This window comes from Cyanistes caeruleus, chromosome 6 (assembly GCF_971803275.1).
Source record: "Cyanistes caeruleus chromosome 6, bCyaCae1.hap1.1, whole genome shotgun sequence".
In the NCBI taxonomy this organism is placed as follows: Eukaryota; Metazoa; Chordata; class Aves; order Passeriformes; family Paridae; genus Cyanistes; species Cyanistes caeruleus.
The window spans coordinates 28,318,045-28,345,199 of record NC_141706.1 but is presented as its reverse complement, the minus strand read 5'-3'; the positions used below and the strand labels follow the sequence as shown (position 1 = coordinate 28,345,199).

The 27,155-nt window shown below is 49.8% G+C and overlaps 1 protein-coding gene across 1 annotated transcript in view; it reads left to right on the top strand.

Moving 5' to 3' along the window:
- The first annotated feature begins 1,711 nt into the window (after nucleotides 1–1,711).
- ALX4 (ALX homeobox 4) overlaps nucleotides 1,712–27,155 on the top strand; it is a 40,575-nt gene continuing 15,131 nt past the window's right edge. The window contains exon 1 of the mRNA XM_086892264.1: nucleotides 1,712–2,687. Within this exon, the coding sequence (XP_086748390.1) occupies nucleotides 2,291–2,687 (397 nt within the window). The 5' untranslated portion in view covers nucleotides 1,712–2,290. The remainder of the gene's footprint in view (nucleotides 2,688–27,155) is intronic.

The following is a 27,155-nucleotide window of genomic DNA, read 5'->3' as shown; positions in this document are numbered from 1 at the left end:
GAGCGGAGGAGCTGGGGATGCGGGAGCTGAGGTGCTCTGGGTACCCAGGGCAGCTGCCCTTGAGCAGAGCCGCTCGCAGGCTGCCCGTACCGGCAGTACCCAGGCTCCCTTGGCCGCCCCGAAGCGAATTTTAGAAAGGCTTTCGTGCATTGAGTTAGGTTTGGTTTTTATTATGTTGTGGACGAGGGAAAGAAAGGGGCCTGCAGTGGGGTGGGTGAGTTTGGGAGGGGAGAAAGAAAGGACGAGAAAATAATTAAGTAGAGGTAATAAACAGAATAAGAAGGCAAATCCGCTGAAAGCTTTCTTGGACTAGAAAACTCAGCGAGCCCGTTCCTGCTCTGAGGGAAACTCACAAAATGGTTTAAAATCTCGTAAATGAATCCGTCTCTGGCTGTTTTTAATGACGACGTCGCTAGAAATCCCTTCTGCATCTGGGGGGCGAGGGGTGGTCGCCTATTCTTGTCAGATCCGAGCTAATGAAAACTGCGGTGCCGGTCTTGTTTGTGGAGCAAGGCCTGGAGGGTGGCGGTGGCCAAGGGCCCCTCCCGAGCCGCCGGTTCGGGGGGTCGCATTCCCATTCTGCCTTCCCGCTCCCCCCGGAGCCGCATCCCGCTCCCCAGATATACACACACACAGATGAAAGCCACGAGTCCCCCCTGCTCTGCACGGGGTGGGGGAAGCTATGCGGGAGAAGGGAGGACACATGTTCCGGGCCCCGGGGGGAGCCCGCTGGGAGCCCAGAGCAGCCGCCGGTGCCCCCGCTCCCCGCCCGCAGCCGCCTCTGCTGCGGCCGCGCTCCCCAAGGGGTTAAGGTTCTTCTCGTCTTCCCTTTCCATTACTCTTTTTTCTTTTATTTCGTTAAAATCTTTCTTCTTTTCTTTTTCTTTTCTTTTCTTTTCTTTTCTTTTCTTTTCTTTTCTTTTCTTTTCTTTTCTTTTCTTTTCTTTTCTTTTCTTTTCTTTTCTTTTCTTTTCTTTTCTTTTCTTTTCTTTTCTTTTCTTTCTGTGGATTTAGTTCGCGTAATATCTTTATTACTGAAAACTTCAAGGTAAGTGAGCAATAGAAACCAGATGTGGGGATGGGAGGAAGGCAGGGTAAGAGTAAGTAAGGGGTAGCAGGAGTTAACTGAGGGAGGAGGGGAATCAGGTTGAAGGGGGGGAAGGACGACGAAAGGTGAGTATTGATTTATTTTTAAGCTCTTTCTGGGTTGTAATTGACCCCTCAAACCAAAAAGGGCTCCTGCCAGCCTCTGTCCCTTTGCAAGTCACCTCTGGCAATCCCAGAAGCTTGGTCCAATTCTGTGTGCTTGGTGACCCTGTTAAAATCCGTCCCTGCCGCCCTCCCGTTTGGATCCAGTAGTTTTACACCTGAAGAGAGCACGTTTTTCGAGGTAAATAAATAATGACCATCATAAACGTGTGGCGAGACCCGACGGAGAGCTCGGGTTGTGTGCGGGGCGGCCGCGGCACCGCCGTGCCACGGTAGGGAAATGGCTCACGGCAGCGCTGGGAGAGCTGTCGGCCCTGAAGGGGTTAACGGCAGGGGGGAGGCTTAAAGGCAGATAGCTGCGGGGAAAATGCGTATTGCCTTTAATAGAGAGGAGGGGGTGGCAGAGGCGAGGGTCCCCACAGCTGGGACAGTGAGCAGAGGAGAGAGCCGGAGTGCACGGAGCGTGTCACGACCATTAAATCGTCCCCGGCGCTTCCGCCGGCGCGGATCCCTTTGTGGCGTTTATGTCATCTGCTTCATTTTCTGGGTTTCAATCATAAAAATTTGGGGGCTGGCTTGTTTTTCTGGTCTGGTTGATTTATTTTTATTTTTTTTTAAACGCAAAAGATATGACCTCAGCCGTCCCTCTGCTTCCACACACCCCCATACACACACACACGCTCACACACACCCCTTCCTGGGCCCCCTCCCCTCCACTGTCATCATCTACATATTAATTGGGGGAGAGGTCTCCCTCTCTCTCTCTTTTCTTTTTTTTTTTTTTCCTATGTGGTGGGGGGGAAAGTGCAGAGAAGAGCCTCTTTAGAGTGTAGTTTGGAGGGAGACACGAGGGCAAGCGTATGTGAGAGAGGGAGGGAGGGAGGGAAAGAAAAAGACCCCTTTTACTGTGCGAGAACTTAAGGGGGTTTGGAGATCTGGTCAGCTTTCACGAACATCTGAATCCTCTTAGAGCTCCCCGGCCCAGCTGTGAGTGTGTGTCTATGCGAGAGGGAGAGGGAAAGAGTGGTTCCTGGTGCCCCTCCAAGCGCATTAAGGACACTCGGGCCTTTTAATTTTAGGAATGAATGCTGATACTTGTGTTTCTTATTGTGATCCGGCTGCCATGGATTCCTACTACAACGCAGCCTCCCAGGACACAGAAGGCTCCTCGCCTTTTAGGGCATTTCAAGCAAGTGACAAGTTCAGCCCTACTTTCCTGGCCAGCAAAGGACAAGGCTTTGGTGACAGCAGCACTAAGTGCCGGAGCCGCTACAGCCAGCAGGAATGTCAGTCCCTGGATGGCAGCGTGCAGGCTCCCGGCTCTGCCGGCTCTCCGGCCTCCTTTAACAAATACCCGCAGCAGCAGCAGCCGCCGCACCTCTACATGCAGCGAGGCCCCTGCAAAACTCCCCCGGACAGCAACATCAAGCTGCAAGAGAGCAGCGGCCACAACGGAGCCCTGCAGGTCTCCTGTTACGGTGAGTCCTTGGCGTGCGGCGGGCGAGCGCCGGAGGCGAAAGCAGAGAGAGACTCCCGGGCCTGGGAAGGGCTACCCGGGAACGTGGGGGGTGGTTGCCTGGCAGGACAAACCCTACCGGGGTCAAGGAGACCTTGGCCGGCTCCGGCTTGCAGCCCGGGGGCCGCCGTGCCCCACGAGTATCTCCACTGCCAGCCGTGTCCGGAGCCCGCGATGCCCGCGGGCAGCCGCCCTGAGCCCGGCTCCGCTTAGCCGGGAGCTCCATCGTAATTTCGGAACGCGGGCCATGCGCGCCCGCAGAGCTGTAGCTCCTGAGCAGTGCGGGGAGCTCGGCGGAATCCGGGACGGAAACACTCAGGAAGAGCGGAGCACCCGGCTGTGCAATGCGCTCTCCGCGGGGACCGTTTTCCACAGAAAGAATTTCTGGGAGATTTCGCCGAAATCATCAGTTTTAGCAGTAACGACCTCTCCCATCTCTCGCTTTCTCCCCAAATTGCCACTCCCCTTACTGATTTCTGCCCGGCTGCAGATAACCCCCTCGCATCCCTTCCGTGGGTCATTAGCGGCAATTAAGACACTCCCTGGCGCTGGCGCTCGGCGCTGCAGCCGGGAACGGGGGCGCTTCTCATGTCGTGGCTTTAAAAGGCTTCTTCGGGAGGTTTCCGCTGTGTCGGGGTGGTTAGGGGAAAGCAAAGCAAACAAACAAACAGCCTTCCCCCACCCCCCCCCCCAAAAAAAAACAACCAAACAAACAGAAAAATTCAGCAACGAAACAAATAAACCCCTCTAAGTTTTCCCAAGAAGAGAAGGTGGAAATGAAAGCTCTTCCTTTCCCTCCCGGTGATCTCTCTGTGAGCAGAGGGGCTGTCCCGGCCTAGGTTCAGAGCGCGTCTCCGCTGCCGGGGTCCCATTCTCCATGCCTTAGTCCCAAAGGCAAGGACAGCTATAGGACCGTGTCTCCAGGGTGATCCTAAGATAGGCAGTAACTACGGACTGGGGGCACAGAGGAGGTGGAAGAGGTCCGCGTCAGGCCAGCAATCCAACTTCTAGGCTCTCGCTGTCGTTTGAGCACTCTTTTCTCTCTTTACCCTTTTCCCCTCTACCCTTTCATCTCTAGACTTAAAAGAGGGTAGAAGCGCCTTATTTCTGCCTGTCTCCCAAACCGCGGCTTGCCAGGTCGCCTTCAGGCGCAGTCCCTCGCTCCCTGCTTGCAGCTGAGGTACCCCGGGATCCAGGTCCACAGCCCCAGTTCTCCCACGCACAGGTGGCTTCCCTTCCAAGGAAAAAGACATTAAATTCTCTCCATACGGCCGTGCCGGGAGCCGAAGGCATAGCCCAGCTACGCTGCTCCCGGACGGGCTTCTGCCCGGACCCGCACGGTTCCTCCCCACAGCCGGTGGCACAAGCATCCTCCAGCGGGTATCTCCTCACCGGGCCCTGAGGCCATGAGGGCTCTCTTTGATGGATGCTTGCACACTTTTTCTGGCCAGAACTGGAGCTTTGACCCTCTCCTACGCTCGCTCTCTTCCCCTGCCCTTTCCCCGTGGGCGGACAACCCCCACCAGCGCCAGGCCCGCTCCGCACCCGCGGAGCCCTTCTGGGGCCAGCCCGGGCACCGCGGCAAAGGACACACGGTGGGACCGGGGAGACCTGCGGGGCTGCGGCCAGTGCAGGAGGTAACCGGTCCCCGCTCCCTCCGGGGATGGGATGGCAGGACAGCCCCTCGTGCCTTCCCCGCCGCCCTGACATCCTCTCTCTGTTAACCGGCTCTCTTGTTTTTGTAGGTTGCAAAGCCCGGGGCGCCGGCATAGCCTGTGATGACACATTACAACCCCCCGGTAGAATCACACGAGTTTATTGCCCTCCTAACACCGCCGGGGTTCCCCCGACTTATTTTCTCCTTCAGTGGGAGCCCCACGGCGGTGGCGGATGGCCCAGCCGACCCAGACCGGGCTCGTTGTGAGCCCTTTGTGACGGTGGGCTGTAATGAGAGACACATGGTTCGGCAAGGATAATTAATAGCAATAGTGATAATAATAGTGCTTAATGGTTTACGAGAGAGACTCGCTAATAACAGACAGATCGGGGTTTCGCGGAGCGGCTGCAACATCCATAGCCGCCTCTCCGCCTTTTCCCAAACAGCGAGACCAGCGCGCCAGGAGCAGGAGCTGCGCCCCAGGAACCCGCCAGGGCTAAGGGGAAAGCTCCGAGTCGGGGTAGCTGCCCTCGGCGCGGGGAAAGAGAAAAAGCCGTCCTGGTTCTCTGCAGCGGGCACAAGCGCGGTCCGCCAGCGCGCACACGGCACTCAGGGCGGCTCAGGAGAGCTATCCCGAGAGGTTTGCTTGGGAAGCCGGGGACAGGCGGCTGTCCCACTGCTTTCCGCCGCCACCCCGCCGCAGCTTGGGTGCTGCCGTGCGCGCTGTGCGGGGGTGAAGGGGAGAGGCGGGGAACGCTGGCTGCCCGCGTCCCCCGCTGCCCGGGCCTGAGCAGGATGCTCCAGGGTGACGGGACTGCAAACCCCTCTGTTTTAAAAACAATAAAACCCCCAAAGAGGAGGAAAGAAACCCAACCAAGCGAAACACAAACCGAGGCCAACCAGCAGGCGGGCTCTCCTGCCAGGAGATATTCAGGCGGTCGGCTTCCCCCGCTCCCGTCGTTGCGGTGGGCCCATGGCCCGGCCGGTCCCGCCTGAGCTGGTCCCCTCCCGGGGATGCTGCTGCCTGCACGGCCACCCCGTAGCCCTCGCCTCCGCCTTTCCTCTGGTGGCTGTGGAGGCCCGGGCGAGCCCGGAGCCGAGCGGCCGGGGGCTGCGGCGGGGCCCGGCACGGCCAGGGGACACGGTGTCCCCTCCTTTTTTTTTAGTTGTTTGATTTCATTTTATTTCTATAATAAACAAATCTTTTTGAGTTATAAAAAGCCCGAGCCTGCCATCTATTGCTCTCGGCTTCTATTTCTAGATCTAAGACCTTCCACTGCATTGTAGGGATAAATATAGGCCAGGGAGAGCCGCGGCCGTAAATACACGGAGAACACGGACGGCAATCGTCGGAGCGCTTCCAGCCCGGCTTCTGGCAGGGACAGCGGCAGCGAGCGGCCCTGGCTCTGGGCCGGGCTCCCCGCGGCCCCCTCGCAGCGGCGGCTGCCGGCCTGGCCCTATGGGGCTCCCGGCACGGCTCCTCCTGTGCCCACCCGGAGCTCGCTGCCCCTGCGCTGCCATGGGCCGGCAGCCTCGCACTGCTTACCCTGCGTTCCCTGACGCGAATAGGGCTACGGGCTATTCCGCAAACCGGCACGAACAGTGACAGCCGAATTCTTCAATAAAACTCATAGAATCAGAGAATTTTCAATGTTGGAGGAGACCTTCATGATCATTTAGTCCTGAGAACAGGTTATATATATATCTTGGCTTAGGAGGGGGATAAAGCTTTTGGATGATTTATGTGCTGTAGTAATCTGACTTGCTATTTCTACTGCGTGAAGCTGAAGTAAGTTGTATTTCTTGAAACACATGTATTCACATTCCCCTGTACACACAGAAATGTATACGTATATTGCTGTCTAGAAATACCGACTGGAACAAAATCCTTTTGGGAGAGAAGGCAAATGTGAGGGGGATATTTGCTCAAAGGAAACAGGAGAAAGGAAACGACTTTCCCTAACAGAGGAAATTCTTTAAGTACCGCATTATGCAAATAACGACCATTTTTAAAATTTAGCTAGCAAATAAAAAGTGCGGCCGTAAGTGCGTTATTATTAGAAGTACAGAAAGCCACCGCTGTAGGAATCGGAGCCTCGCTGCGTGCTTTTCAAACTGACACTTTTCATGTATTTCTCCTCCTCCTCCTTCCCTGATGTAATGTAAGTTGCAGGCACGGCAGGAACGAGCTCGCTGGCGGTCCCTCTCCTCCTCCCGCGAGAGACCTCCGTCTGCCAGGCGCTCGGGGCTCCCCGCGGGGCCGCGCTCAGCCCCCGCCGACGCTCCAGGGCCCTGCGGAGCTCGCCGTGCTCCGGGGAGCGCCGCCGGCGTCTGCCCCCTTCCCCCGGCGTCCGCCGCAGCCCCGCGCCCGGCGCCGAACGGGGTAACGGGGCCCTGTGCTCCCCCTGGGGCTCCCTCAGAGCTGGGGTGTCCCCGCACCGGCGTCCGGGCCGCCCTGATGAGGATCTCCGCAGGGACGGCTCTGCCAGGAGCGGCACGGAGGTCCCTGCCCCTCGCCCGCCGAGAGCCCGGGGTGCAGAGGACTCGGGGAGGGGTGTCCCGAGCTGCGGCGGCCCTTCCTCCCCTTCCGTCTCCCCGTGGCTTTGATCCCGGCTCCCGGCTCCTGCCCGGGCTCCTCCGGCGCGGCTGAGGGAGCCGGCGGGGCGGCAGGCGGGCTGCGCGGCCTCCCCCGCTCCTCTCCCGGCCGGGCTGGGGAGATGCTGCTGCCCTCATCCCTCAGAGACGGGCCGGTAGAAAGGGGAGAGGCGCTCGGGAGGCAGGCGCGAGTGGGGCAGGGGACACCGGGGGACGTGATCCGAGCTGGCATCAAGGAGCGGGAGCCGGCAAGCGGAGCCAGGAGGGCGGGGAGGCGAGGCGAGCTCCAGGGAGCAGGGCGGCAGAGCCGGCCCTTCCCTGCCGCTGCTGTGGGACCGGCTGCCCGGCGAGGCTCGGCCGCCGGCTCCCGGCGTGCTGCTGACGCCGCCCTGGCAATAGCCCTCTCTTTTCCACAATAGGGCCACCAGATCTGCCATTCAAGGGTTCCGGCACCCTCCCAGGGAGGGGAGGGAGCTCTCGCCAGGAGTTTGGCTAAGCCTCTGTTTGAGCAGACACTCGGAGGCGCGGGATCTCCTCCGCGGAAACCTGCGGCATTTCCTCAGGGAGCCAGACGCGAAGGTAGGGCTCACGTTCCTTCCCCTAGGGCCGCGCAGGAAGGTTTATTCCCGGCTTTTTCCAAAACGTGTTTTGCGCTTCTCTTGAATTGGACGGTAGATCTGGCTGGAAGCTTTTACAGGATTCCTGACCCGAGCTGTTTATAACACTCATGTGTCAAAGGACCGGGAGACTCCCTCCCCCTGTATCCCTGCCGCTCCCTCCTTGCAGGATGATTTCTTTTCGCGCTGGAGCTGTTTATTTTCGACTTGTCCGCTGCTGATTGGAATTAACTCCGCTTTAGCCCTACACTTCAGCAGCGCACGCCTGTAAAACCAGCAGGACGTTACCAGCAACAAAAAGGTGCAGAAAGAGAAAGAGTCTTAAAACTTTTACTAGTCTTAATTATTTTGAAAGCAACACAGAGCGAAGCAAACGAGAAAAATACTGATGGAGAGAGAGAGAGATTTGGAGATGCTTATTTGAGTGCGTTTTTTTCCTAAGGGTTTGGTGTAGGAGTCCTATTAACAATATATGCTGATGCCAGATAGCGCAAATGAGCTCTGTGTGTGTTATCTGGAGCTGCAGGCTGTTTATTTTGTGCAGCCTTTTGAGTGTACATGCAGTGTGGTTGCATGACTAACTGGCTGGAGTGATTCACTGGCTGCTTTATGGGTGACTGCTCAAAACAAGTTGTGAATCAAAAGAGATTTCTTTGGCTGTGGTTTCTAACCTCCCAAGTTAAACGCACCCACGGTTTAAGGGGAGCTAATGTGCAGACTTCAGTCCCTCAGATCGTGAGGATTTATTCGTTTTCCAAGCCCTGCGTTCAAAGCCATGGTGAGTTTCCCTAGTAGGAGGGACGTGGTGTCAGAGAGGCTCAGAGCCAAGGTCTGCTGCTAAAGGACATCTCCAGACCCGTCCATTAGGTCGCCTAATGGACCTAATGTTCACCTAGTTCCTGGCCCTTTAGCCAGTTTTGCTCCCCGGAGTCCTTAAGATGCTGCATTATTTGTTCAGGGAATTTTTGTGGCTTAGTATTTCTCAGGTAAAACAATGTGAATATGTCTCGGGGCAGTAAGAAGCTTTTATTCTCATTTTACAGTTTGAAAAACTGACACTTGGAATGCCCGAGTGGCTTGTGCAAGGTGTGGCCCCTCAGTGGCATCTGTGGGACCTTCGCAGGGCCGTGGCTCTGGCAGAAAGAGGCACTCGGCCGCCTGAGAAGGAGCTGCTGCTGGAGTCAGAAACTCACAGAGTAGAAGTCCCATGTGTGATTTTGGAGGGGCTTTAACTTAGGTTTCTTGACAGTCATATCCTCATTCAATACAAAAAGCTCTAAGCAATGTCCTCATATCCTCAGGTTTCTCATGTGAAATGGGCTCAACCTGCCAATCCACCAATTAATGGTCTAATCTGTAAAAAGCAGCTCATCAGTGTAGAGAATCTATATTGGCCAACACAAGATATGAGTTGTGCTTCTCAGAAATTGCTGAGCAATCACTGCCCCAAAAGTCATATTTTTCTGAGGTACTCCTCCTACACATCTGAAAAAAATCCCATCTCAATTGTTAATCATGTTGGAAAGCACAGGTCTAATATCTTTGTGTAGATACATTTTCATATGGAAAAAAGAGATAGTTCTGGATTAGGAGAAGCCTGAATGGTAATGCAGCTGATATAGGACCCCTGTGACTTGAGAAACATTTACTAAGAGATGGATGGAAATATTTCATATTAATAAAATGTCAGAGCAATTTATCATAGTGTCTCAGCAACCTCAGCTTGTAGAGGAAAGTTCGTAAGTAAAGGGGGAAAGCACCTACATATAATAAATAAATAAATTACCTCCACTTTATTTTCTGTGTAAGTTCAGATGATTCAATGTTATTATACCTACTGGTGAATCTTCTTGGCCATATTTTTCATTCATGCTTGCAAATCATCTTCATATTTTGACTGTCACATAAGTAGACACAATGTGAAAGAGCAATTGTGATCACCATGATAACTCTAAGGTCATATTTTGGTCAAAGAGAAATCACTGAGAAATAGGGTAAATGAATGTAGAGAGGAAGGAGGAGAGACAAATGAGGAGAGGCAGGGGAAGAAAAAGAAGGAGAGGAGATATCTTAGATGGGTAATAAACAGTGACAGACTCAGCATTATTATGGAAGGTGGTTTGCAACAGATTTTATGAACTATCTAAGTATGAATCCACCAGTATCAAACTCTTTATATCTCCCTTAAGAATAGCCATGATTCAGTATTTTGTAGCTGCTGCCTTCAGGTCCCAGCAGGAGTTAGTCATGACAAGTTGGTATATCATGAACTATGGTCTCATCTGCACTGACTGAAGACAGTTGCATTACCCAACTCAGTATTAAATGTCTATTTAAGTCTGTTTGTATCAAATGATTTTTTTTTTTAATGAAGATGCAGTTTAAGTGTTACTCTTTTCACATCTGCTTATTGGAAAGAGATGGCTGAATCAGTAGTATTTCTAAATATATTCTTTATTGGCAAGAACAGAGTTCATTAGCTGTAAGGCAGTGGGTGAGCTGGTGGTGGAGGCTGAAAGGTAAGCTGGTTTATTCACCAGCATACTCCACTCTGTATGCTGAGCCAGGCTGCAAACTCTGTGGGACTTAAGATAGCAGCCACCTATATTCAGTGGAAGTCTGAAAACCCTACAAAACCAAAGGGCAGGGAGTCAACAGCATCAAGGCCCATCAGAGAAGTGCTATCAATGGGGAATGAGGAAACTGAGGAAGAGAACAAATGCTTTGGGTAGACTGATGTCGGGGGGAAATAAAATAAATTTGTAAGGTCTCAGTATAACTCCTATCTGATTGCTGTTGTTCCCCATGTGGGCTCTAGGTGCAAGCACTGCTGCCTAAAAGAAATATCTTGTGTCACATCAGTTCTTCCCTGTAGTGGAAGCAGTACCCCCGGGGCTTTGGATATTGACTGACTTCTTCACTTGGGAGCCGTAACATTGGTTTTTAGGGTAGGATGCTGTTTCCAAGAGGGGAAATAGGGAACTATTCGTTCTTTTGATGCAAGAGAGATCAGATAACAAAAGCACTTGCAGGTATGTAACCTATTCAGGAGCAGTGGGAAGTGAAAGAAATTCACACCAGAATTAAATCAAAACAAACCAAAGTTTTACACTATGCCCAGGGAAAGAGTGCAATATTGAGAATTTTTCCATAAAGGGTTGAAAACAATCAGAGAATGACTCTGTTCTGGTACAGTGTTCAGAGAGACCTGAAGGCCCATCTGCAAGACCATAACTCTACAAGGTGTTGAGGAATGTGTGTGACACAGGCCAGAAGTTTTACAAAACAGGGGAAACAGGAATATATTGCTCAACCCAAAACTTAATACGAGACCTCAGCCACAGCAAGGTTTTCAAAAGAAAATAAAAGCATTTAAAAAATTACACCACAGGGGTACCAGCCTGCTGGGCATGGAGCTGGTCTCAGGCTGTTGGGTCTGCCAGGTGGGGATGGGTCACCTATGAGACTGGTCCTTTCCAGTGTCTGTGCACAAGCCCACAACACCAGGTTTTTCCTGCCCCAGAGAAGCCACTCAAGAAATACCACACGGGAGGCTGATGCATGTCCGTTCCCACTGTGCAGCCAGCTGGAAAGAGGAACTGGGCAGAGCCTTGTTCTGCAGAGCTTGTTCCCAGAGGAGAGCCTGAGGCCAAATGTGGGGCAGGATATGCACTACAGCCTGGACCACAGTGCTGGTCTATGGTTCATGAGGCAGCGAGACCTTCTGGAGCACCGTGCAGTTCTTTCCCAGCCATCCTGGGGATGGTGCATGCCCAGACCTCTGCCTGGAGTAGAGTCAGGAGCACAGCTGTGGCAAGGACCCATAGCTGAGAGCTGAGAAGCACTGTGCTATAGACATAACCTGGCTTATCAAGATTTGGTCTGTACCTTCGTAAGCAGATTGGAGCCAGATATCACTCTGAGCTAGACAGGACACAGCCAAATGCTAGAAGGCAAGAGGAAGAAGAACCTACCTAAATTGGCAGAGGATCTGCAGACATTTTGTGTTTCTCACATCTCCAGTGAGGACTTCCAAGACAAATAGCCGATGGACCAATTGCTAGACAGTTAGACAGATTGTGCAGAAGGCCAGAAACACTCCATGAAGATTTATGGCAGAGCTTAAATATTGCATTTCAGCTCTTGAACAGAAGTTGGAAAGCTGCTACTGGAAGAGGGGGAAGCTGGTTGCTTTATATAGGTATGAGGTCTTGTGCTAGAGAAATGAGTATTTCCATGCAGTTTATACCACTTCAAGCTATTAGAAAAAGAGACTTAGAAGGATAGAAAGCAATGGGGTATTGGCTGCAACATCAAACAGGAGTGCGGCAACTCACTTAACTGCTGCTCTGTTGGGGAGGGGAAGTATCCATAGAGAGGGTTGTTATAAATATTTGACTGGTCAGGACAGAGCCTCGTAAAAATCTACTGAAAGGCCCAAAGTCAGCTCAGGAAACAGAGGGACTTGTAGCTGCACATGCAAAGTTTGGTGATGCTGGTTTTAAGTAACATTTGAAGCTGCAATAAAGCTTATTTGTGCCTAGGTTTGGGTATTAAGTTGGTATCCAGAGAACCCTGCTGTTCCCTTGTGGCCTTTAGTTTGGTTTTGTGGCTGGTTGTCCTGGAAATCCCCTTTTCCTTGGCCTAGGTGGTAAAAACTGGAGTTCTTGGTTGAACAACCTTTTTCTCCATTTGTCAGCAGTCCACCTCAGAGGGTGGGCAATGGGAATAGCCAAGTAGCAGGAGAGGGATTTATAACCTGTGTAATTTACAGCCATCACAGGTGCTCATTCAAGTGTGGAATTTAAAGCTAGAATTTTGTACAGGAGATGGGAAAATAAAACAACATATAGCAAGCACTCTTGGGAGCTCATTATCACCAAAACACTCAAAAAAGAGGTTATGATGTTTTGCCATGATGTCTTGAACTTGTAAAGTCTTTAGTCATGCCATAAGAAAACCGGTTTAGAGGAAAATGCAGAGGATGAAAAATTACTACAAGGAGGTGTGATGATTTTCTTGCATGCGTTGTATTTCTAAAGTGGGTCGCCAAAGATGAGGAGAAACCCTACTGCAGCTGGTCATGGAAACCAGAGAGGGAGATGATGGGACAGTCCAACATGTAGCCCTCACCCTCGCATATGTCTGAGGGAAGGCAGGGGCTGAGGAAAGTGTCCTTGCTGGCAAAAAATGCATGCAGCAGACTGGACTGCTGGGATCCAAGAAATTGCTCAGCATAGCTAAGGTGGGAGATGAGCTAACACTGAGCATACACATCACTGTGGTTGGCACCTGGTCAGTCAGCATCAGGGCTTTCAGCCTGCAGTACTTTCCTTCAAAAACACGGCTCATGTGAAAAAAAGAGGTTTGGGCAATCTGTTTGTGGCACCTGCCTCTGTGGGCAGGACCTGAGCTGTCTCTTTGAGCTTCCACACAGCTTTTGGACCTCATCAGCTGTCCTGGTTAGAAAAGAAGGCCAGGAAGAGATTTGCTGTGTGATGCATTAACCAGAGGGTGTTTGTGTCCTACCATTACTAGATAATATCTGGGATGTGCCTTACTGGGTTCATTTTGGTTACCACAGTGGGTATCTGGAGGTGAAAATGGCTTTCATGTCAGCACAAGTCCACACACTGAAATAGTGTAGCGTGGGTCTCCCATCCCCTCCCTCAAGAGACCAAGACAGCACAGGCAGCCACCCAGTCCCTGTGGCACGGCTGGGATGTCCTGCTGTGGGGTGAGCCCTTTAATAGGAACCATGATGTTTTGTAAACAGGCTGTCATGAGCTCCAGGCTGCCAAGCTAAATTGAACCCAGAGCAAGGTGAACTGCTGAAGAGAGGTATAACATACATCCTGGGCAAACTCAGCCAGGAGCAAAGGGGCAGTGTCAGGGAATGTCAGGGAAGGCAGCATGGGACTGTCAGCCTGTCTGGCCTTGCAGGGCACTGATCCTGCTCCTGGAGGCTCAACTGCAGACTTGCCAGGATGACAAAAGCTCCACATGCCCCTTGTGAGAAGAGAAAGCTACCCTGATGGTGAAAGGAGAGCAACCAGGCATTTTCAGAGCTGAAGCAGTTTCCATTGAACACAGCCGGGGGTGCCTGTGGGGTCGGAACAGCACTGACACAAGAGCACAGTCACCAAAGACTAGTTCTGCCAGTGCCTTGTTCAAAGGCTTTTTTTTTTTTGTGCAGATACCTCCCTCAGCAGGGCAGCAAGAAAAAATGGAGATTGCATCCTTTTTTATCTCCTTCTTCCACAGTGTGCAGGAATGAAAACTCTCCTATTTCATCCATAGATGCAAGTTTGCAAGAGCAGAGTTCATGGATCTGAGAGGGGAATGTTCCTCAAAAAGGCTATTGATGTCAAACAAGGTGTGATTAAAAAAACCAAACCCTTATTTGGCAACCTTGTCTGCTTTTTGACTCTTTTCAGACTAGCAAGGCAAAAGCCCTCTGGTCAGGGTGGGAAAGCTTGGAATTTAAAGATGAAGTGTTGTATAGGAGATGGGAAAATAAAACAACTTGTGACAAGAACTCATTATCACCAAAACACTCAAAAAAGAGGTTCTGATGTTTTGCTATGATGTCTTGAAGCTGTAAAGTCTTTAGTCAAGCCATGAGAGAACTGGTTTGGAGGAAAACGCAGACAGATGATGGAAAATTACTACAAGGAGGTGTGATGATTTTCTTGCATGTGTTGTATTTCTAAAGTGGGTCCCCAAAGATGGGGAGAAACCCTACTGAGCAGTGTCTCCTGGGACATTATTGCGATTCATAGCTGTTGATGTTGTTGGGCTTTTGCCCGAGACAGAATCTGCCAGACAATATTTGTTGGTAGCTATGGATTTCTTTAGAAAATGACCTGAAGTTTACCCAAAAAGGAACCAAGGGGTTGTGATATTAACCAAGCTTCTAAGGGCTGAGTTTTTCACCATATTTGGGGACCAAGACACAAAGAGCATGCAACAAGGCAGAGGCTTTGATGCCGAAGTATTTCAACAGGTTTGTCAGATGCTAGTAAAGGAAATGGGAGGTTTCCAGCATCCTAAAGATGGTAGGGAGGAGAAGCTTGGTTGGTGCTGAGGGAAGGCATTGAGCCAACTGCATGCCACCTGGCCTGAGATGCCTCCATTTACACTCCCTGCTCTCCCTGTGCTGCTCCTCAAGGCTTGGGTACCTGCCCCACACTGAGAGACCTTAGCATGTTTTACACAGCACCAAAACCCTGTGAGTGTGCAACCAAATCATACTCCAGACCCTTCACAAGAGAGTGACAAAAGGACCAGGACTGATCCAGCCCTTTGTCTGTTCTGTTGGGTTTTAATGGCATTCACTGTAAAGGGAAAGCACTGTATGACCCAGTTTTCCTTTTCAGACATTATCCAGGAAACACAAAGAAATTGCAAGAAATTCATAAATCTGGACTATGTAAGTCCAGCCTATCTGAACTCTGCAAAAATCAAGTGGAACGGGCTAGGTTTTTCTAGAGAAAATCTGATGCAAGTACTGCTTGCCCCAGGCAATGTGAATGTTGTCTGATGTAGGCTTTTGTGTGGAAGCCTGGCTGATTGCACATCCCACAGAGATGGAGATATTAGGAGCCTGCAGCAGATAAGCCATGGTCTGTAGCACTGACCGCATACATGCATTAACACGTAAGAGACCAGTGGGTCCTGGCCAAGGAGAAGATATGAGGATAACTGAGTGGGTTCTGAAAGCCAAGAACTAAGGGTGTCAGTCTGGTAGAAATTAGTTCCCCACGGGGGAAAACCAGGGAACGGCCACATTTAGCCCACAGATTTCATTAAAACCAAGAACTTTGCTGAGAACTCCTCAGGAGAATTTCTAAAGAAAAGTGAGCAACAGCTGAAAGCCTGTGGTGGCATCCCAGTGGGAGCACAGTCAACCCAAGCTCTGTGAAAATGTCCCAAGAGGAAAATGTGACATGAGTGTGTAAATAGCTACACTGGTTGCTCTGGCACTTCCTCCCTGTATGCCTGACACGAGGTAGGTCCATGGGTCTGGGTCCTTCTGGAAAGGGGCTGAGCAGGGCATGTTTTTGCAGGGATGCCTGACAATGGTGAGGAAAGCAGTTCCTTTTTGTTCAGTCCTGTGCCATAAGTATTAACCCAGCGGTGTGAGCATGGGCAGTGAAGAGTGCCCAAAGCACATCCCAGAGCATGCCTGGCCCAGGCAGCAGGGGAAAGCAGGGGACCTGGCAGCATGGCATGATAGTGGTGTAGCACCTAGTGACATAGTGACACCTAGTCACATAGTGACCTGCTCCTCACCCTGTTGTGTCCTACCCAAAGCATCGTCAGACCACCCCTTTTCCAGGCAGGCAGCTCTGCTCCTCAGCCTTCAGCTCTCCTGGCCCAGCTTTCTCCTGGGGCAAAAACCATTAAACAAAAAGATGGCACACTGGCTTCCAGACTCTCCTTGCCTGGTAATAATCTATGAAGCTTCCCACTGTAGCATCCAAACACCACAGCCCATCAGCTGACAGGGGACAAAGTAACCTTTTATTTTCTCTTTGTCAGATCATGCTCTTGACAAAGTTACAAACTCATGTTATGTAGTCCACAGTGTATTACAGTTTAAAACAAATTGGACTGTATAGCAGTTCATAAGCCTCAGCTTCATAAGCTGTAGGAGGTGTCAGTGGGAAGAACAATGTGGTTTAAGCCAGTTCAGGAAGATGCATCTTTGCTTTGGAAAACAGAGGACACAAGCAGCAAATACTCAGAGGGTCCCTGATTCCAGGCAAGTCTCTCCTTACCAGCAGAATCCCTTCTTTGGGATGGAGACTTTCCTCTAGCACTAAAACCTTGGCTCTAAACCCCTGGCTTCTTGGAAGCTACATACTCATAACTGTGTTCACTGAAGAGGTTTTGGAGCTTGGAGTCCCATTATTTACATCCAACTGTATATTTTCTCCTGAGAGTCCAATAAACCAAGTGAATTGCAGAAGAAATTGCACATTCCCACACAGGCATTTTCATTTGCCTCTCATGAAATCCGAAAAACTGTGACCCAAATGTACTGTGAGATAGTAAATCTGAGAATGCAGTGTGTGGGAAGCCTAGTCTGAGATGAGAAGGAAGGAGAAAGCAACCCACTACAGCCCCCAGCATCTTTCCCTGCAAGCACTCTGAGCCCACGAGCTGTAAATGCTTTGGGGAAACAGAGGCCAGCCAGTGCCTAGTGGGCCCACTAATTCCAGGAGCCCTCAGACATGGGAAATTGAAGTGTTTATCTGTTCTTCCTAAATTTCAGCCTTTCCAGACCCTTGCAGACAGGCTTGTTTCTTCAGAGAACAGGAAGACAGCTGGTGAAAAGGAGTCCTGCGTGCTGTCATCTAGGAAACTGAAACAGCACATACCTTTCCAACCAGTGCTTTCCAGGTGTATTGATTCCAGCCCATGTATTCTGACTGTGTATTTTATTCTCCTCTTTAGGCTGTCCTGCCTGCAGTGACTCTTTCCACCTGCCTTTCAGGCCTCCTGTTGCTTCCCAGCCTGCTAGAAAAGGCAGCTTTTAAGCAGTGAAACTCTGCTTGTGGCACTGGCATCATGATGTCTCTAGGCAGAGACTTCCTGAGTTGTGGTCATGTCAGCACACAGCCACCCTTACAGAGATCAGGTATCTCCCAAAATAAGGGCTCTCCTAAGGAAGTATTTTGGGACACAGGGAGCAGGAGGGATGAATGCCCCGTGTGTTTTATTTGCAAATTGTGAGCAAGGTACGAGTTTTTGTGGTCTGTCTGGGACACAAAATTGCTGTTGGGATGATTTTTGTGAGTAATCTCTGGTCAGCAGATTGTGTGTGTGTGTGAACTGATGCAAGGAGCAGGCAGCTGAAAGGGCATCTGCGGTGGTGAGTGGGAGTCAGACACAAATGATGAGTCCTTGTTCCCTGATCAGATGAGCACCTCTGGCAGGAGCAGGTTTCTGGGACAAATAATTCCTTTTCACAAGTTCATAAAGATGATTTCTGTAAATGTTTGGTAATGTTTACTTCACATTTGTAGTCACTCATGTCAATGTAATCCCGTCCTGCAATGTTAACTGGAAGCAAACACAAAAGTGGGCATGAACTCCGCTTTTTAATTTAGGCTGATTTTCATGGTCATTATATTTCACGTAATCATCCAGTTTGGTTGAGAACTAATGGTGCTCCAGGAGTTGCTCTCCTTCCAAGAGTCATGATATTTTTGTTTTCTGTTAGGAAAATGTGTTACCAGAGTCAGTGTTGTTTGTGTCTACTGCCTGACACTTCATACCACAATCCTGCGTCCAGTTTCTTCTAACTTAATCAAAACTTAACAGCCTTGCCTAAAAGCTCCCACAGCAGTTGTGTGCCTCCGGCTGTTTTTATAATACTTTTTTTTTTTAAAGTTCTTCCGAATCAATTAAGCCATTTCTAAGAATGTAACTAAAACTAAGCACATTTTTGTTTCCTCCATGTGAGGAAAAAAATCTGACGATGACTTTTTTCATAAGTTCTGCTGCACTGTGCTGCGGAGCAAGATCATCAGATTTACAGTGGAGCTGGGTTTTGGGTAGGAAATGTGCTCTGTGCCTTGCCTCTGAAAGATTATCCAACAACTAACTGTAAGGAGTTGTGGTTTGAACTGCCTCAGCAGTGACACTTTTAATTTTCACACCTGAAGACACTGCAGATTTCTCATGTTCTAGGAGTGTTTTCAGACAGGCGTGAACTTACTCTTATTGCAGTGGCCATTTACCCCAGTAGTTGGTCCAGCCTTGCTTGGACCCAGACAAAGAAAGGAAGCAAAGGCTGGGATAAGGATAAGGAATTTCGATGTGGCAGAAACTTGCTCTGAAGACTGAGGAGTGTGTTGGATTGGATGGGGGCTTAGATCTACTTGGCCAAGATACAAAGATATCACATGATTCAGGGCACCTGAGAGGCATAGGACCTTCACCTCCAGGCTGCAAAAATATTAGACAGTGCTAAGTACTTTTTAAAACTGAGGCTTAGCCAGAGTGTGTGTTGTGTGCCTGGTGGCTGTGTCTCACTTTGCCATCCACACAACACGAGAAATAGCAGTGCCTCACCTCCCCGGGCTCGTTGTGACTCGGGCATCTCTGCATGGCCCTCTGGCACATCTCAGTGGGTGCCGAGGGATGCCCAGAGGACACTGCTGAATAAATGCAGTAAATTATGGTCACCTTCAAACGCTGGGTGGTGGTGATGAGAAAATGGAGAAGTGTTCACCGCAGAGAGGGATCCAGTGTCTGTGATCTGAAGACCCAGAAAGCAAGAAGTATTTAGGAAAAAAAGTCAGAGGAATGGTGCAGAAGCCCTTCAGACAGTGCTCTCGCTGCTTATCCTCTTGGGTCCAGTAGATGTGTTTGGTCCTGGCCTTGTGTTTAACTGCGGTGCCATGCAGCCAGGGACCATTCCAGCTGCCGGAGGCTCCACACAATGTAACCATCTGCAGCCACAACAGCACCAGGGGCAACAACCTCTCAATAGAAAAATTTGCCCCCAGAGCGGCTTTATAAATGAATTAAGTGGTGCAGGTGATGGTCAGAGATCCAGGTCTTGGCCTGGCTTGGTCACCACCAAGTACAGAGGGTGGCCAGACTCTGGTAACTTTGGCCATCAGGGTCAGGCAGCTGGAGAGCATGTGCAGGATGGGCAGACACTGCGAGAATGTGGCTCACCAGGCACAGTCTGGGAAAAGAACTGAAATGCAGAGGTGGAGTAGAAAGTAAAGGTCATGTGCTCTTGGCTCATGCAACCCTACTTCTGGGTTGGCTTTTTTGGGGTTGTTTTGGTTTTCTGTTTTTTAATTTAATTTTTTCCCCCCCGGTGACAATTATATGTGTTGCAAGGTGAAGTAGTTCTCCAGTGAAATGAAATCCCTTTCTCTGACCTCAGAGTGCATAACTCTCTGAATTACTTGACAAGCACAGTTTAGCCTTTGAACAATTCATGACTCCCCTTCCACAAGTAAGAGCACACTTTTGTGGATGTTTTTCTTGCTCAGTACTACCTAATGGATTTTTTTCCTTAATAACTGTCATTTGACCTGTATCTTGGGTTCAATCCCCATAGGGGCCATTCACTTCAGACTTGGACTCAATGATCCTTGTGGGTCCCTTCTAACTCAGAATAATCTGTGAATCTGTGAATGTTGCTATTCTCAGCTCAAAATTAAAAATGTAAGTCGCTGATTGTGAATACTATTTGTTGTTCATTTACTAGAGGAATCTTAGGCACATTCATCCCATTTCCTCTTAGTGCCTTATTATCAATATACCTTTGCCTCACTGCCTCTGTAAATCATTTTCATCCCTTTCCTCTGGGAACCATGTGTTTGGGCTCTTGCACGAGTGTCTCGTGAGAGTAACTGGTCAAGTCATGAAGTATCATTTTTACTCCTTGATGAATTGGCAAAGCTTCATTAAAAGTTGCTTTATTGAACAACACATAAGGTTTTTTTCTGGATGAGGAAAGCATTGCACTTAAACCATGATGCAAGCAGGGTTTCCCAGTATTTTACCAAGCACAGTGGCTTGCATCAACTATTGGTATCATTCAAAAGACTTAGATTTTCCTGGCTCCCATAGTCAACATATACCTTCTCTCTTCTGGGATATGAAGAATGTGGAGCTAAAGCTCCAGAAGAGTCCTAAGTTGGTATATATGTTTCAGAGCTGATGACAAAAAGAGGGAGAGTTTGAAACACTCTTTCCCTACTCCTCACAGCCCCAGAAGAAAAAAAAGTGAAGTGCAAGAGTGCAGCACACACAACTAATCGTGGTCTCCCATCAGAGGCTGCAGCAGTGTTGGCAGCTCACGGCAAACACCAGTGGTGGACACAGACCCTGAGCCAGACTGAGGCAGGGGAGAGCTGTTTGCTGCAGAGGCTGGAGGGAACCTAGGGAGGCCAAGGGTTTATTAAACTTCAGTTTGACTGGAGCTGAAATATGTGCCTCTAGAGCAGGGCAGCAGAGGTTCACGGAGTCCTTTCTGTAGACATTTTATGACAGTCTTTGGGGATACATATACAAAGACTGGGGCATTCTGAGTAATTTAAAAAAATATTTGTTTAGACTGTGTCAGGGTCAGCTGGAGTTTCCAAGCAAGCCAGTCTTAGATGGATTTTTCTGTCTTTGCCCTTTCTCCACAGTTATAGTGTAGACACTCTGTGGTTCATGGCCAGGCCATGCAGTGCAGCCACGTCTCCTCAATACCTCAAAACAACTCTCAAGCTCAGAGAGACCTTGAGGTCACTGTGTAACCCCTGCACTGCATGTGGGCTCATGGAGACCAGGGATGAGAGTCTCTGGCCATTGCTGATGCCACCTTCAGACCGCGTCAGGAGTCTGGGCTTTCCCACCCCTATTGGCATCAGCATCTCCTCTGCAGGAAACCCCTGTGGGGCTGCAGCACTGCCCTCACCTCCTGATGAGGGTGTAAAGGTCAGGGGAAACAACCTGCTGCTCTCAGGTTTGTTGGTTATTGTGTCTTGCCTCTTGGCCGGAAAGTTCCCAGTTTGGTTGTGCTGCTTCTTGCTTCAGTTTGGGATTTTGTTGCCCTCTTACTCTCTGCCAGTAAAAGCTGATGCCAGTCTGTTGCCCAGGCCCAGTGACTGTGAATTAGTGGGTTTGGTAGCCAGAAACCTAATTTCTTTCTGGAATGCTTCTAAAAGCCTCGTGCTTGTAGGAATTTTCCCAGACCCGACCGGCCTTGAGTTTTGCAATGTGCAGTTGGAATGGAAATAAATTATAGATGTTCTTCCAAGAACAGGCAGGTTTGGGGAAGGCTGAATGTTTTTCTTCCCTCGTCTGGGCCTTTCTTTACTAATCAGCTGTATAAAACTGAAGAACAACAGAACTACTTTGCTAAGAAATCTTGCCCAAACTTTGTCTCAGTGTTTAAACTCAACCCTTTCTGTGGTTCTGTGAGGTTCAGCCAACTTTGGTTGTTTTCTGCTTTTTCTCCAGCTTTCTATTACTCCTCCTTTCCAATTTCCAAGTGTAACTGGTAGCACCCAGCTGCCCCTGAGATGTGCTGTACTTGTGCTCCAATGGGGTTGCCACAGCATCTCATCCAGACTCAGGAGTCCCCAGCTCTTCTCCGTGGGGGCGCCTGGGCCCCAAACTGAGAAGCACAAGGAGCACCATGGGAGTGGTGTCGGGAAGATTTGTTTGGGCTTGCCTGACTGCCCATCTGAAGTACAAAACGCTGCACTTCAGAGAAAGGGTAGTCCAGGGACACACATATGCTGCAGTGCCTTGCTGGACTAGGGCAGCAGGCTGGGCTGGACAGCTGGGCAGAGCCTGCTCAGACACCGCCCTGGCCAGGGCCCACAAGCCATTGAAGTTTGTCTGTCATTAATTTGAACCAGGACTTCATAATGCAGATGCAGCTGAGCTCTTGCCCAGCCCATTATAAAATGGCCCTAGCCCCCCTCCTCCTGCCCCTCTTCTCAGCCTGCAATTTCACATTGCAGGTCCAGCCCTGCCACCAGCAGCACAAAACAGGCAACTAGAAGTCACCTCTGGGAGGCAGCTAAACTTCAGCGATGCATGGCTGTCTCTGCTGCAGAGAGGTTGCTTTTGCAAAGCAGACAGAGAAGAATGCAGAGAGAGGCAGAGAGAGGCAGAGAGACCAACCAACCCAATGACGTGAACAGCGTCCAGGCAGGCACTGACCCACAGGATGGGGTGAATCACTCTGCAAGCTGGTAGCAGGGAATTAAACTGTGCCATAGACAGACATCAGAGCAAGGATCAACTCCCTCCAGGCAGCTTTGTCTCACCAGCCTTCCTCACCAGCAGGAAGTAGGATCCCCCACTCCCTTCTTAACTAGATGTCTGATTGATGCTTTCTGCCACAGGTGGTGGCTGATGGTGCCTCACTTGGTGTGTGGTTGGCATGGAAGGCAACACACACATTGAGATGTGGAAGGCTGCATGACTGCCTCATACCTCCCTCTCACCCTGACAGAGGTCCTGCTCACCCAGCACACAGCCTGGGGTGGAAATTGTAGAGGAAATGTCCAGGGCATGTTGTGGGAAAGAGAGAGGCACTAACAGGTTTTGTGAAGAAAATCACAGCTTTCAGAGAAGAGCCCCCTTTTCTCTTGCAGTGCTCAGGTGAGGGATCTTTTCAGATCCTTGCAGGGACCAAACGATACAGGTGAGGTTAAGATGAATACATAAATCTGTACCTGATGAGGACTCTCATGCCCCTCCTTTCAGAGTGAGAGCTTAGCCCTAAGCCCTGCATCAACCTCATCTGTCACCCACAGCACTCGGTGCTACTGCAGGCAGTGAGTGGCACTGCCTGCTGCCAGCCCAGAGCTCCACAGCACTCACATTTCCCTGCTCCAGGTGCAGGGCCTGATTTCACAGGGCCCCAGCACAGGGAGGGGGGTTGGATCCTGGCTGCCTTAGATGCTACTGTTGCTAACTCGGCTGGAGATAGCATCCAAGCAGAGGAGGAGCAAGCTTGCTGGATCTAGATTTTTCTAAAAACAACACAACAGAGGCGTAACTGAATGATCCCAAAGTAAGGTAGACTAGGTGGATTGGGCAGACATTGCTCCAGATGCTAACAACCAGTAAGGATGTCCCAGTAGATGAACTCAGCTCAGACAGGAGCAGAACAGAGTTCCCACACTGGGACAGCGCATCAAAGTGTGCAAAACCCTATAGTGCCTGTCTGTGGAGAACACAAGTCTTCAGCAAACAGCACTGAGGACCTGTCTGTCCTGTCTTTCACTTGCCCAAGGATTTGTGGACTCTTCTGGCCTGAAATCCCAATAAACTAGCCTGTGTGTAGGTATGAGTCTATGACTGAGACAACACCATTCAAAACTTTGTCCAATATTAGTGATGCTTATCTTTTTTCTTAATTAAATCACATATTTTATCTACTCAGCACTGAGCCAAGTCTTCAGAGCACTTAGGTGCTTACATCTGGTTCTGAGGAGCTTAGGAAAAACCAAGACCCTCAGGCAATCACTGTCATGGCAAGGCATGCAGGACTGCTTGGGAAGGAGGAGATTACTTATCCAAAAGGTATCAAAACCAGGGCTAAGAGGAAACTGAAACCCCTTTCAAACCCCCCTTCCCATCCTTGCCTGCCTTGTTCATCTTCCTTGGCTGGTACTCACTGGGGATATATCAGTTCAGAGGTTCTAGATGTCATTTGGTTCTCATGCTCTGCTTTAGGCAGAGACACAAGCAGCATGGAGCAGAAATCCATCACTTTTTCCTGTTTGTGACATGCCTACAGTGGGAAATGCAACATTTTAAAATGTAGTAGCTGACCCATCTTGTCTGCTGTACTTTCAAACTTTGCACATAGCCTGGCATGCTGCAAACCTGTAGTTGATCACCCCCAGCCCTGTGCCTGGGGACACCTGTGTGGGATCTAATGAGGCTCTGATGCCACCGAGGTAGCTGTCACTTCCATCTGCTGTCACTTAAAAAGTCATCTCGTGGCTGATCCTGGCATATTCCCATGGCACTGTGTCACCCCTGCAGCACTGAAGACTTTTGGGTTTCAGAGAGGACAAAACCGTGTCACTGGGAAATTAATGGGCTCATCAGAGAGAGCTGAGATGCCCAACTCCAGAATATTGGCATAGGCAATAATCTCCCTTCACATTCAGTTGTGAGGAAGCCATGGTATGCAATGGAGCAGTTTCATTTTCTCTCCATGGAGGCAGTGACAGTACATTTTCTTGCTCTTTCCTTATATCGTGTTCTGGGATCCAGAAAGTCAACTGTAATTGCAGCAGGTTGCTAGAAGCATTTTTGAGCCTTACAAAATTTGCTAGTCAGCACTTTCCTGCTTTTCAGATGAATGTGCCACATGAAAAAGGGCCTGGGGAATGAGCTGTGCCTTTTTCTCAAGCCACAGCTTCTATGCAGAGTTTTCAGAACTGATTTGTTTACGTAAAAGCCGGTTTTGTTAGTGTCCTTTAAAAAACATGAAAGAGGAGCAAGCAGCACATGTTGCATTTGTACAGACAACTCTGAGGTCTCCCCAAGTAGCCACAGGGTGTGTGAATCCAGCTAATCAGGCAATAAAGCAACACATGCCCTCAAAAACAGATGTTTGTGTGGGGGGAAAAAGCGCTAGCTCAGAATGAAAGTGAGAAGAACAGCAATTTTCCCAAGTAAATAGTGCATATTCCCCAGGCTTGCTGTGATGTAAACTTCTCAGCAGCACTAGGGTTAATGTTTATCAAGCTGTCTGTCCCCAAACTCCTACAGTGATTTACTCCAGGAGAACTAGCCAGCCAGCAGCAAGAGGGCTGAAGTGCAGCCAGGGCTGAGGGGAATGTGACTCCCACAGAAACATCTCCCAGCCACACAGTGGAGATAGAGCCAGTGACTCAAGTTATACACTGGCTTCAGGGCCACCAAAAAGCCACCCATGGACTTACTGTGTGGGACCTTTGACACTGTCTCCAGACTTTTGACACTGACTCCAGCTTTTCGGGAACATGAGGAGGTTTCTAGACATTTCAGCTCCAGGCTTTAGTATTGTTCCTTCTGTATGCTCTGATCAGAAAAATAAGTCCCTTCTCAGAAAAGGGAGCCCTAGGTGTGGTCAGGAGGAGCACAGTAAAGAGAACCACTCCTTTCCCCCTTTCATTCTTCTACAAGTAGCCTTTTCTGTAGGACCTTGCTCTGTCTGTAATTAGACCCCCAAGGTGATCAGGTATTTCACAGCTATTTTTAGTCTGTGAGTTCCACCCTGAGCAAACACCGAACGTGTCCCTCCTTTGCTGTAGAGCCTTAAGGAGGCTGCAGGCAGCAGAGCAGCAGTGCCAGCAGCTTCGACAAGCTCAGCAGAGATGGGTGGTGTCCATGCAGATGAGAACAGTCATGCAGTGGTCTCCTGAGCACAACGGGAGGTCAGTGAATGCTGTACCACGAGCAGAGGAACAGCGTAGACCATATTCAGCCTTCCTTCAGGTTCTGCAGAATCAGCCAAAAGAGGTTTGGGAGGGATGGATGTGTATTCATCCTTATCCAGAGCTGAAATGGAGATGCTCCAACCAGTTTCTGCTCAGCAGCAGATGGTAACTGCAGCTTCCAGAATGCAGCCAATGCTTTGTGTCTTATGTAGAACTATACCACCTGCATTTAAGAGATGAATGTTGCCCAGTTTTACACTTCAGTTGGGCACGAGAGTGAAAGTATGATTAAGCACCTGATCATTGCTAATAAAATCAGTGATGCCATATACAGCTGAAAAAGTGTTAAAATCTTTTCTACATGTGCAGAATGTCACGTGTAGAGTCATGAAAGAGCACTGACTCCCTGAACAGAAATAAACCTAAATATTCAGGTCTTTATATGTCTAAAATTCAGTCACTTTTTTCCTATATAACCCAAATTGTGGATGTCTTTTAAATAATAGTTTTGTGCTGACTTCTAGACTTCAATGACAGATAGGAGGCAGAAGACTGCAACAGACAGCTTAGAAACAAGTATAATGGTTTCAACATGTGTTAAGACAAGGTCACAGGAGTTGGATAAGGTTCCCATGGTTGGCCAAGTCCTTGAGTGTGCCGGCTGTGCTGTAGCGCAAATCTGTCTTGGTAAGAAGTGTAAAATACACTGCTTGAACCCTCTCTAGGCAAAATGTTAGCACTGGTATTTAAGCAAGAGTTGAGAGAATGACATTAAGACAATGACATTAAATTATTTTTTTTTAAGGCACCATTGCTATGAAGAGTCAGACCATGCCTGTGCAGGCAAAGAGAGGCGCCCTGAAGTGGCCAGCACTGGAGGCCATAGAATTTGGGGGTGGGTGGAGAGGAACACTGCTGTGCCCACACTTGGACAGGAGGGTAGAAGGCCCCAGTGTCATTTAGTGTGGGAGCAGGGGGCCAGGCTGGTGCAGCCCCATGCCACCTGTGCCACACTCTTTGGACATGGGTTGTCCACAGGCAGACAATGCCCGTGAGCTGCCACATGCCAGTAGGTGTTCCAGGCTATTCTTGATGCCTCCCAGGACTGGGACAGCATCAGCTCTTCACTGAGACTGTAATAGCTTGGACAAGATGTTGCCAGAGCAGGACATTAGCAGTGCCAAGACCCAGCAGGCTTTTTAGCCTGGAGCCCAGGGGAACTGCCCTGTGCTGGCTGTGTGCCTGGGCTGAGCTGGCCATGTAGCTCTCTTGCAGTCTTATGGACTGCAGGGCTGCTGTCACAGGATCTGTGTGAAGGAGCCTATGGTGCAGGAGCTGTGGCTTGTCATGCATGTGCTGTGCAAAGCCATGTCAAGTTGGGTCCAAAGCTGTGTGTTGGAAATGTCCCAGTCTCCATCCCTGTGGATGCACCAAGCTGACTTTGCTCTAAATTAAATTCCACGGATAAGATTGTACATGGTGAAGGTTTTACTGAGTCACCCTCTCAAAATAGCACACCTGAGGAACAAAAGAGATACAAGTTGTGAATCCAAACATTCTGACAGCATGAAAAAGATGACTGTTCCCTCCAGGACTGTGTCAGCAAAGCAGTGCAACCCCTGGCTGTCTCAGGGCCTTAC